Source organism: Esox lucius, chromosome 12 (genome assembly GCF_011004845.1).
Source record: "Esox lucius isolate fEsoLuc1 chromosome 12, fEsoLuc1.pri, whole genome shotgun sequence".
Taxonomy (NCBI): domain Eukaryota; kingdom Metazoa; phylum Chordata; class Actinopteri; order Esociformes; family Esocidae; genus Esox; species Esox lucius.
In genome coordinates, this window is record NC_047580.1 from 20,946,023 (window position 1) to 20,959,194 (window position 13,172).

Below are 13,172 nucleotides of genomic sequence, written 5' to 3' on the forward strand. Positions count from 1 at the left end.
GTGACCCCCCAGGAAAAGTGTAAAAATCTTGGGATCCATTGGCCCTGACCCCCCCAATAAACAATACCAACGTTGTTGCTTATTTAACTTATTAAATAGTAATATATGATAATAAATGACTTATTTTGCCTACCTCGTTCCAATGTTTCAATGCTACTATTGGTGGAAAAGAAATTCCATTACAAATTACTGGTAGAAAAAAAGGGCAAACATTTGGAGGTACTTCAAATATCCCATACTGTAGATTTAAACAAGATGGAACACAATGTTTCCAGTGGTGGACACAACTTTTGCAAGTTGACGGAAACATTCTACAAACACTCTATCAAAACACATCTGAAAACATCATCCCAAATTCCCAAAATATAGCAGGTAAAATCAGTGGTGTGGTGACTGGAGAAGTGGGTATACCCTAACGTTTTTCAATCTTCTGTTCCCTTTGTTCTTACATTTCCAACTAATATATACATCGGCAAAAGTGTATAGCCCCACTACAAGATTAATAATGATGCTAGCTACAATATGTTGTGAGAGTTGTTCTATTCACACAATTTAGATTTTTGTCCTTCTGATTACCGGTTAACATTGTTTTAACTGATTTCATTAGACAAATACATTAATGCGTTTGTGTTAAATACATTTCACTTCACACAATCAGTGAATGTTTTTGCATATTCTTTTGCAATTCTTGTCCTTTATCTGCTGCAGATTAAAGTGTTCAATTCGAGACTAGAATCATCCAATACTGTTTATGCAGAAAAAGGTGCTGGTAGAACAAGACTATGTATGTTTGTTCACATGGCAGTCAGTGATATGTTTACTATAGGATTATGAGACAATATTTAGTTGACTAAACTCCGGCTAAAAACATTTTGACAATAACTAGACAGTAATTATTCATATGATAAAAATCTGACAAAAAAATTTAATATAATTTAGTCAGAATGACTAAGACTAGACTAAATAAAAAAAGGGTGCCAAAATTAACACTATATTCAACGCTGAATCCAAAACGTTCCCACACAGCAGATTTCTTCAAATTTGCTTCTCTCTGTCTCACTAGCGCTCGCCATTGGCACATTGGAACTGTGAGAATTTGTTTTTAGTTTCCCCCTCTCTTCATGGGCCGCGTTTAGAGAGGTTTCCTACTGAGATGTTATAGCAAGTCCATTGATTGTTTAAGGCAGAGGTGTCAAACCGGTTCCACAGAGGGCCGAGTGTCTGCAGGTTTTTGGTTTTTCCTATAAATTGGTTCCCAGTTCAGACCTACACAACCAGGTGGGGGTAGAAACAAACCAATTAGTGACCTAATTAATCAATCAAGTACAAGGTGAGAATGAAAACCTGCAGACACTCGGCCCTCCGTGGAACCGGTTTGACACCTGTGGTTTAAGGGAGAGGGGGTTGCGGTCACTGTGATTGACACATTTTGAGACATTGCTGCAGAGTAAAGTTTGTCAGCCCTCAGGAGGCCCCTAGTGGCCTGGGGCTGCAAGCAGTTGCCTGCCTTACCAGTTCACAAGCTGAGCATCAGATTATGTGGATCTGAATCCACAACGTGTGTGTAATCTGCACTGCAATAAGCATGTTCTGGAAATGATAGGAAAATGACCGGCATGTCGTAACTCCATGGTCCACGTGTGCGTACTGAACCGTAGGGGACAAACCGTTGCATCCCTAGTAATTATAGAGCTTATAAGTGAAACAAACCTGATCAGTCACTTGCACAGTCAATGGAACTTCCAGTACTCCTGTTGTTTGGTCAAAAAACTGCTTTGCATCCTCAGACAAGGAACATCTAGAGGGGAAGTACAGAATAGTGGGTATAAGAACACAATAAATCCTTGTAAATTAAAAGTTTAGTCAATATATTAGGAACAGACAATAGCAGTCTTGTTGGATTAAAAGTGTTGATTTCTGTAAGTTGCCCCACTGTGTATGATTTGCTATTAAAGAGTTTGTAGTCTCACAAAGCCATTCCTCCAAATATCAGTGGACAGTGGAGGAGGCAATATGCACCTTTTGGAATTTGACTGGATTAACGTGTCGTGTTGTGACTTAATTTGAGCTACACCCCCTTTAAAAATATGTTTTCTATGGGATTTAGTCAAAGCTGGAATAGAATGGCCTGGTCTAAGAGTATACATACAACACTCAACAACTGGTAAAGGTTAGTGCAAGAGACAGAGACAAAATATTGGTAATCGTTCCACTTTAAAACCAAGTTTAGATCTGTTTAACAACCAGCAAAGGCAAGAGAACACGCATACACATTACAATGGGCTGTAGCCATGGTGATGTCGGACATCAGTAGGGCACAAACAGGTCTCGCAGTCATACAAAGTGATTATGTAAAGCACTAGCTTCATCAATACCCCAAGTGGAGAGCTGCTCTCGTAAAAACAGCATTCTCCCTTTCTACCCAGCCAAGATTGAGTTCGCTTGAAAATCCAGAGTGAGAAGCACAAACCCAGCCCACTCCTGACTGTTTTCTCTCTCTCTCTCTCTCTCTCTCGCTCCATTGCCTCTATGATGGCCTTAGAGCTAATGCTGTCAGTGTCAAAGGATTTAAAAATACTTTAATAGGAGTTTCCAGATGTCAGAGGTTTACAATTGACAACAAAGCTCAAGAAATGATGCCCAATTCCTACAACAAATCTGTCAGAGCAAGGGAAGCAGTGTTGTTTGTAACTACGGTCTCACATAAAATCGATATACATTTCAGTCAGCACAGTTGTACAGTACAGAGGGCAACACAAACTACAAGAGTGTAGTGGTGTCACATGAATAGAAGTCTAAATTGAAGCTTGACAATGACTGAATTAAGAAATATTATTTACAGTCGCATATTTGATTTAAGGAAGCCCTTGTGTTCTCTGCTAATAGCATCTTGACATGTGAGACACTTGAATTAGCTTGGCAGGGCAGAGTGGAAAAACCTTGCAGGACATTGCAAGACTCATTTACAGCTGAAGGGTAATGAATTTAGACCGACATCTAACTGTGGTGGTAACTGGTGTTGTAGAAATCAATTGTATAAAGCAATGACAGTATTCATTATACTGTTCTTAAATAAGCAAAGTTTGGAGTGGAATTTCAGCAAAAACGTCACCGGCATATGCCTGCGCAAGAACACAAGTGTCAGGCAGAACCTTCCGGAGTCTTTCACGTCACTGCTCGGAAAGTCTAAAACTCAATAATCTGTAAACCACCTATAATCCTGACAGTGAAACAGCCTGACAGATGGAGTGTATGAGAAAGAGACAGAGAAAAAGCAAGAGACTGAGAGAGTTACAGTGAGTGTGAGACTGTGAGAGCGAGAGAGTGGTACAGTAGTGTGTTTGAGAGTGTGATAGCATGTGAGTGGGAGTATGTGTGTGGGTGTGTGTGTGTATGTGTGTGAGAGAGACCTAGCTGATAAAAGGCAGCACAGTTTATTTGAAAAAAGAAACCCTAGCCAGTATGGGTGCCTGCTTGGCTTTTACTTCCACAAAGAAGTGATTATGAACAACAATTACAAAAGAGATTAGACAGGATTAGGGATTTCTCATTAACACATTTGGGAAAAGGAGTGAAAGCACCTCCCCCTCTGGCCTGGATATGTGCTGTGAAGAGAAAGAAAAGACTATAGAGAGACGAGAGAGAGGCAGTGGATGAGCGATGAAGAGAGAATGATAGAGAAAATAGAGGCAATAAAGACAATAGAGAGTGAAAATTAATAAATAGTGAGAAAGCAAGACCAATAGCAAAATAGCAAGAGAACGTTCTAAGGCTTTGGAGAATTTTGAAACCACTGGACCCTTAGCGCAAATTCAATTCATCCTTCACAGGTTCACTGTCAGCCTGAGGAGAAGAAGAAGAGGCAGGAATATATGGCCATCTAAGAATATATAACAATTTACTAATTTAGCAGTGACATTAAATGGATATGCCCCCCTTTTGGTCTTTGTGTGTGGTCAGGATTTGGCCAACCTACAGCATTTTCTCACACATATCTTGTTGTCATGAATCTGCCAGTAGCAGATCTGCCAATTTGGATTTCACACAGTCGCATACGGCTTAAGACAAAAACACACACACACACACACACAATCCAGAAATACTACAACAAAAATCATAGCTGGGGGGTAGGCATCATACAACCCCCACCCACCAACTGCAGTGTTGCTGTACAAGTCATAGTAGCCAAGCTACTGTATGTGCTTGACACAAGTAAACACCAGAGATCATGTGATATTTTTCTCACTTTTGTGTCTTTCTATATATCCTGTCTGCTGAGGCTCCATTTAGGAATGTGTGGGGTGTGAAGTATATCAGTGTTCTCCAAGAGAGCACCAAACCAAGCCTGCGTTTCAACACCGACCATTATGTAACCAAGCACTGTACTGGATACATAACCATGTCTTCTACTGCTTGATGGGTGGAAAAATGGATGAGGGCAGAGAAAGACAGAAACAGAGAGGGGAGGCAATGGAAGAGAGACAGAGAGAGAGAGAGAGAGAGAGGGAGAGAGGAGGGGCATGCCTCCAGCTACAGCATGGTAACAGTAATGCTCTCTTCCCATAATCCTGGTTTTAAACCTCTCTGATTCACTAAGATTATTGACATTTCCCACTTCCTCTCTAGCCCCAGGTTTCTAGCCATCTGATGTGCCATCTAATGTACCATTAACTTTAGTCATCTTCCACTGCCATTAGCTGAGCTAAAATCTTCTTAGCAATCAATATACCAAACTCTGGAGGAGAAAAAATAAGGTAGGCGTGAGCGCGAACTCTCGCCCACTCTCTGCGGCATGCAGTATGCCTACCAACAGTGCCCTGAAGGTCCTCTTCCTTGTTCCCCTGGTACTTAAACTGCAGATCAGCTCAGCCTCACCACCCTAAAAATAGCCCACCCATCCTCCCAGAAATTAACATGTCCCAAAGTCATTAAAATACATTATCAGGAGCCTTCCCGGCACTCCATCTCTGCGTTGGGAGCTATTCATTGTGTGCAGATTAAATGGGGAAGATGAGTGCAGACATGTTTCATAGTTATAACTGCTGGCTGGGGCATTTTGTTGTTGTTGCCATTAGTGTTTCCATTTAAAGTGGAATAACAATGAATATCTAGAATTTGTCTGAGTTCATAAATCACTTGAAGTAATTCCAGTACAGACTTTCTATGCATGCAACTCTCTCACTCAGGGAGAGCAGGGTCGAGTTAGTGTGAGTGCAGTGTCATCTGGTTCTATTTCTCTCCCCCACTAAGGCGATTTGATAGGACTTATGTCTATCTATGTGAGAAACTAATGTCCTGTAACAGTGAAAACACAATATTGGCAAACCTCAATTGATTATGGTACATACCATAGATTTTATGTGGTAAATGTTAGCTTCAGGTTTTACATTTTACAGCATAAGAAATTATTTCCATCTGAGAATACATAAAATTCAACGCTATATTCCCCTTGGGGCAAAAATTAACAAATGTTGAAATTCAGATTGATATAATTTGTGAACAAATGTCAGGCCCTGGCTATGAGGATGCCCCTATCCATCTCTGCACTGGTCCGGGGGTATTAGACAGGACCTGGCTGAATGGAGCCCTCTAGGAATCTCTGCGAATCTCCCCAATTAATTGAATTAAAAGGAATGTCTTGCCACAACTCTACGCCTGTGTCCTGCCTCTTGAACTGTGACAGAATTATCCACCACCCAGGGACGCAGCAGACATAGATGTTAGGGGAACTCCTCGGATGGCCCGATTTGGACTCCAAGGAGGAGGAGTACCCCCGCCGTCACCCGCAGGAGGACTGGCCAGCGCTGTGGCCAGTCCAGAGGCAACCCTGGCGGCGACGATGACGCCAGCGACCTGCTGCGAGTCAGCCACAAAACATGTTTTTTTTTTATGGGGTCCTCCGACTGCCACCACCGGAGGGGTGGGACAACGAGCCCCTGCCCCAACTCTCGATGGGGCTCACTGAGGAGCCCCCGCAGCCCTGGCAGCAGAAGTACCTGGAGTCAGAGGAGGACGACGAGGTGGCTCCTGTTGCCACAACAAACTGTGACAACAAAACAACCTAAATTACTCCATCAGTCTTAGCATAAAGTGCTTCAGAGTCAGTTGCAATGCAGCTCGTGATAAATCAGAGTGGCACAGTTTCAATTAATGAATTTGGACAAAGCTAATAATGCGCACTCCAGATTGTGAGAAAAGTAAAGAACTACAGTAAATATGACACCATGGGTCACAACCCCAGGAAAGCTGAATTTCATCCCCTTTCCTGGGGTCAAACTGTCCCTTTAATAATTTTCTTGACTCCAAGTGCTAATAATGTATTAGAAAAATGCCCTTCACTGGGCCATACTTCCATTTATACAGGACAAAAAACGAAAATTGCATTCCATATTGGGCCTATATCAGGACAAGCATGGTGGTGGTAGTGAGGTGTTTTGCAAAGTCTTTGCAGCATAAGGACCTGAAAAACTTGCAATAATTGCAGGAAGCATACTGTACATTATGCTCTAAATCTGAGAATTTGAAAAGAGAACCTCAGGTGATCCTCACGTGAGCTAAATCTGAAGTACATCTGTGTCATTCAACAAGAAAACAATCAAAAACACACAGGCAAATCAAAAAGGCTAAGAACTATGACCTTCATTCCACAAATAACTTATTTAGACCTGAAACATCAAGTGGGTGCAATTATTGATGAGGTAGAACAGAATACTAGCAGGCTTCAGACCTCATAGGGTAAGAGTTAAATACCCAAGGCCTAGTTAATGGCCAGACATAAAACTCCTTAAGTTAATGCTAAAAGACCCACAAATTAATATAAGCATTTCTGCATGGAAGACTGGGCCAAAAATCCACAGCAATGTGAGAAATAATAACAACAACTAGCGTTTGGTTACAGTCATGAGTGCATTGGGTGTTTCAAGACTTTTCATTGAATACAGTGTCATTTATTCAAACATTTACCTGGTTTTGATTGAATAATGTGCAAAATTATATTTAACTAACCTTGATCTAAGTCTTTTATGTGTTCACTATCCACCAAATGGAATACTTTTTTCCCCCTGAAACAGGGGAGTAGTACCTAACGTTTTCCAAATAAATGCTAATTTGATTTTCTGCTGAAAAAAACGTGTTTGCTAAATTTAGTTACGTACTAATAATTATATACCCAAGTGTTTGCGTCTGAATGGTTACCTAGGCAGGAACTTAAGCTGAGCGTTGAAGCTGGACCTGGCCTGGATGTAGCCCACTTTAGGGAGGATCTCCATGTGGTTCCTCAGCTCCGGACACACCTCGAAAGTCAGCCGAAGAGCAGTGCTTGCTCTGAAATAGAACAGAAAATAACATTGTTTGGAGAAGCCCAATTCTAGTTAATTAGGCCTGCTAAATCAAAAGAGGTAGGGTTTCAGATGTTTTCTGAAAATGGGCAGACTGCTATCCTAGCCTCAAGGGGAAGCTGGTCCCATCATTGAGATGCAAGGACACATTAGAGGTTTTAATTGGGCAGATTGGGAGCTGCCTTCCCATATGGACTGGATGGCCAGAAGCCCAACATTGGCAGAATGAAGCAAAAAGTGAAAGCACCAGGTTGTCCTGAGCTTCAAGAGCCTTATTGGATGGCTCAGTGCAGTTTGCCTCAAAGAATGCATAAAATAAATAAAGTGTGTCTGGTGTACCGGCCTTCAACACTGCTCAGATCTCTCGCTGACACGAACATTTCTGTGAGCAGTCTAGTCGAACAGCTTTACATAAACCGGACAACAATGAGTATATGCTTGCTACGCTTAATCAATAACGGTAAAATCATTAAGTCTTACAAAATATAAGGGGCATGATAACTGTATAAGCATTAACCATCCAGCAGTCATGGGCAATTTTCACTAAACCTGAACTGGTCAAGAATTGAATATCTGAAAATCAAGAACTGACTCTCTGTGTAATACACTTTTAATAATCATATTAGGTCACTTTAGGATCTAGTCAACAGTGATACAAAAAAGTTAAAAAACCATAACTGGTGGAAAGCACTGGGTTTGGAGAAGAATTGATATCCATAGTATAAATTATTATAGAACACATGGAATGTTAGAATGGCGTTAAAGAGATGGAATGTTATTTCAATGTCATCCTTTTCCCCAGAGCTATACATTCAGAACCATAGTACATAGAGAACCCAGCATATGTATCTGTTCCTGTCCACAAAATGTGGATTTCGGTTGACTGTAAAGGCCATAATTGATTATAGGTCTCTGAATTCCTGGAAGAGCAGTTTGAAGTTGGCTCAAGTGATTACAACTTGAGAACCCTGTCTTAGCCTCTGGGAAATAAGCCATATGTTTGACCCCCTATTTAAAGTGGGTCATTTATTTTAAGAGTCAAATAAAGAGAAAAAAGTGTCTGTCAAATCTTTTTTATGTGGGTTCAATACTTGAAAAACTAATTGAAATACTAATTTCAATTAGCAGAAAAGGTGTTATTCAGTGGAGCTGTTGAGAGTGGAGCTGTTTATGTGTGTGTGTTTGGCTGTGCATGGAGAATTCCCAGGGTAGAGGTCCATTTATATCACCACAGCTATGGAATGAGGCATAACCATCTGTTGAATCCCCCTGAAATTGGGTCACTTAAATAAACTTGAGTACTATTACAGCAGTATCTATCAGGCAATTTGTGTTCATGTTCACCCGCACTCTATGACGTCCCTGTCAATTACCTACACTGTAACAAGGGGATGTCAGTGAGACTCTGTTGTTTATGGTACAATCACTATATAAATAGCTTTGTGTCTTAAAGTCCCAGAGACACTTTAAAAAATATATGTTTCCGTTAATTTACTTTCACTTCATATTTAGCCTCACATTTCTATTTAGGATAACCGTGGTTACGAGTGGATCACAAAACAATATTATCCATGGAGTGTGACAAATCAAAAAAACTATGTAGTTTGCGAAACAATAACATGTTGAAATCCATGATTTTATTCCTGTCTGTGTGGTGTGCTTGTTTGATCACTCAGTTGCTAATGTTTCTTTTCCTTGTATCTTTTATTATCTACTAAACTGTGTTATAGGCACAGCACCCCTTAACTTAGGGCCTTCCTGCAGTTGAAGGGCATGGTTATCATTATTATCAATTGCTAATAATGATAACCACGTCATGTGGGTTGACAGACATACTTCATCTAAAACATTTTAAAACGGCAAAGTAGGCTTACCTTGCAGAGGTACAGTAAATTATTTGTAAGTATACCATAGGTAGAATTATTTGTAATTTGTTAAAATAACAGCAGCAGTAGGCTACCAATGTCATAAACCAGGGCAGAATATAATTATAAAAAAATGTATACATTCCAAACTGAACAGAAATAACACCAAACAGAGATAGTATTAAAAAAGAATGATCACACCATACATTGCTCAGTGGTCCAGTTCTGATGCTCACGTGCCCATTGTAGGCACTTTCGGCAGTGGACAGGGGTCAGCATGGGCACCCTGACTGGTCTGCGGCTATGCAGCCAAATATGCAAGAAACTGCGATGGACTGTGTGTTCTGACACGTTTTTATCAGTACCAGCATTAACATTGTCAGCAATTTGAGCTACAGTAGCTCGTATGTTGGATCGGACCACACGGGCCAGCTTTCACTCCCTACGTGCATCAATGGGCCTTGACCGGCCATGACCCTGTGGCCGGTTCACCACTTTTCCTTCCTTTGACCACTGTTGATAGGTACTGACCACTGCAGACTGGGAATGCCCCACAAGGGCTGCAGTTTTAGAGATGCTCTGACCCAATCGTCTAGCCATCACAATTTGGCCCTTGTGTTGCTCAGTCCTTACACTTGCCCATTTTTCCTGCTTCTAACACATCAACTTTGAGGATAGAATGTTCACTTACATGATAACGAGATTCTCAGTGTTATTCACTTCACCTGTCAGTGGTCATAATGTTATGGCTGATCGGTGTATATACAGCTCTGGAAAAAATTAAGAGACCACTGCACCTTTCAATTTACTTTCCAAAAAATTTGAAAAGGAACGTTTTGAGTGAGGAACAGATGGGTTCAAAATAAGAGACCACTGCAAATTGAACGCTTCTGTTCCTCACTCAAAACATTCCTTTTCAACCTTTTTGGAAAGGAAAGAAAAAGGTGCAGTGGTCTTTAAATTTTTTCCGGAACTGTATATATATATATATATATATATATATATATATATATATATATATATATATATATATATATATATATATACACACACATGTATATTTATTTGTGGTGCCCCACAAAAATATTGTTGGCAACCAGTACCCTATATCAACGAACTCAGCAGGCTCCAGAAATGCCTTGGCACTCGTTACTGTATGCTCTATTTTTAGAAATCTAACAGCGACAGAGAAAACTATTGTTTCAAGAGAAAGAGGAGCTCATTCCTTGGGTGAGAGGAGGCCAGTTGTGCATGAGGAATTGTAATTAATGAGTAGGGGAACCAAGAGGGATAAAGATGGTTTTAAAAGCTGGCCTGTACTGTCATCTTCTATAACACCCTAGCAGTGTTGATGGAAATGGTTTTGGTATTTGGACTACATGCCATTAGCACTTCGGATGGGATAGACAAAATCAATTTGTGTGCAACATTTCGGGCTGATTAACAAATAGGCTAAATGACTTCCACAGTTCCAGATGGCATTAATATGGAAAATGCAGGTTACTGGCTTCAATCCTAAAATTTAAATTTAAGCTATATATACACTGCTCAAAGAAATCACGTAATCATAACAGTATAACACCAAGTCAATTTAACTTCAGGGATATCAATCTGTCAAGCATAAGCGATTGTGAATCAATGTCACCTGTTTTGGTGCAAATGAAAGTGACAACAGGTGTACTGGACAGGCAACAGCAAGACAACCCCCGTAAATGTAATGGTTTTGCAGGTTGTGGCAACAGAGAATTGCTCTCTCCTAATCCTTCCTGACTGATTCTTCTCTAGTTTTGCTAGTGTCCTTGTCACTATTGGTAGTATGTGACGGTACCTGCAGCCCATTCAGGTGGCACAGGTAGTCCAGCTTTTCAAGGATGGTACAGCCATATGTGTGGTCGCAAGAAGGTTTGCTGTGTCTCCCAGTACAGTCTCAAGAGCATGGAGGATATACCAGGAGACGGCTGTTACACCAGGAGAGCTGGACAGGTATCTTCTCCTCTGTGTGAGGAGGAACAGGAGGAGCACTGACAGAGCCCTACAAAATGACCTCCTGCGGGCTACTAGTGTGCATGTTTCTGACAAAACTGTCAGAAATAGACTCCATGAGTGTGGCATGAGGGCCCAACATCCTCTAGTGGGACCTGTGCTCACAGCCCAGCACCATGTAGCTCAATTGGCATTCGCCAGAGAACACCAGAATTGGCAGGTCCGCCATTGGTGTCCCGTTCTCTTTACAGATCAGAGTTGGTTCACACTGAGCACATGTGACAGACGTGAAAGAGTCTGGAGACACCGAGGTGAACATTATGCTGCCTGCAACATCATCCAGAATGACCTGTTTGGCGGTGGGTGAGTGATGGTCTGGGTAGTCATATCCATGGAGGGTCGCACAGACCTCCATGTGCTAGCCAACCATACCCTGACTGCTGTTAGGTACCGGGATGAAGTCATCACACCCATCTTCAGACCTTACGCTGGTGCAGTGGGCCCTGGGTTTCTCCTGGTGCAGGACAATGCCCGGCCTCATGTGGCCAGATTGTGTAAGCAGTTCCTGGATGACAAAGGCATTGATGCCATTGACTGGCCCTCACATTCCCCAGACCTGAATCAGAATGAGAACCGCTAGGATGTTAAGTATCGGAGCATCCGACACCACCAAGTAGCACCACAGACTGTCCAGGAGCTCACCGATGCCCTGATCCAGGTCTGAGAGGAGATCCCACAGGACACCATCTGCCGTCTCATCAGGAGCATGCTCAGATGTTGCCGGGAGTGCATAGAGGCACATGGGGGCCATTCACACTACTGAGTCACATTGTGAGTTGAAACAGCCTGTGATTTCAATTGTTTACTTAGATTTTCGGTGTGAGTTTGAATCTAGCCCTCAATTGGTTGGTGATTTTGGTTTCTACTGACCGTTGTTATGTCATTTTGTTCTCAACGAATTACACAATGTACAGAAAGGATTTTGATCTTTAATATCTTTCGTTTATCAAGAACCGATGTGTGATTTGAGTGTTCCCTTATTTTTTTTTGTGCAGTGTATATTGGCCCAAACATTAAACTAATCTAATCTGACATATTGTGTAACTGGCTGGTGCTGGTAATTGTTCCCCAAAATTCTGTAAATATGTAGCTACATGATATAATATAGGAAACCATTTGCTCTAAAGCTTTATGGTGCTAGTTATCTATTTTGCTCAACCTTTAGGAGACTGCAAAGCTGGAATTCACCAAGTCATTTCTGTCATCATTATATAGTCACATGCATTCCCAGACGGCAGATCCAACCTTTGACTGTGACCCAGGCAGAGACAGGATTGTAAATAATTTTGCCTACAGTGCTTTCTTAACTCTCTTCATAATTTGTCACGTTCATAATGAAAGAGAACTAGCTAGTGTTCAATCCTATATATAAAGCAGAGGAGATTGTGATATTAAACCAGCTTATCCACAGGCCTTTGACCTCTTTTGATACAGTAGTCCCAAGGTTTTGTGGGTTTAAATGAAGCTGAATACATTTCTCTGCTTTTGCTGGTGTTATTGAATATTACGCACTGTTTATTCTGGGAAGTCCCCATCTTTACATAGTTACATGTGAAGAACAATTCTCCATGTGAATGTATGGGATTTTCTGTTTCAGACAAAATGGAAAATGTGCAGTGTCAGATTGGCATTAACAAAATCAGCACAATCTCTTAAGAGCTGCATCCCATATGTACCTATGCAGAACTAAGTGAATGCATAAGTCAACACACTTTTGACGCTGCTAGCGTGGGCCTCGATAGAGCGCTGCTAGTGTGACCCTCGATGGAGCGCTGCTAGTGTGACCCTCGATGGAGCGCTGCTAGTGTGGCCCTCGATGGAGCGCTGCTAGTGTGGCCCTCGATGGAGCGCTGCTGGCGTGGCCCTCAATGGAGCGCTGCTGGCGTGGCCCTCAATGGAGATGGACCGCTGCTGGCGTGGCCCTTGA

General features: G+C 41.6%; 1 protein-coding gene across 1 annotated transcript in view; it reads right to left on the reverse strand.

The window, feature by feature from the left end:
* Positions 1 to 13,172, reverse strand: part of cfap74 (cilia and flagella associated protein 74) — an 87,857-nt gene that overhangs the window by 31,825 nt on the left and 42,860 nt on the right. The window contains exons 23-24 of the mRNA XM_020051348.2: positions 7,195 to 7,323; positions 1,711 to 1,798 (exon numbers count right to left, since the gene is read on the reverse strand). Coding sequence (XP_019906907.2) covers positions 1,711 to 1,798; positions 7,195 to 7,323 — 217 coding nt within the window. The remainder of the gene's footprint in view (positions 1 to 1,710; positions 1,799 to 7,194; positions 7,324 to 13,172) is intronic.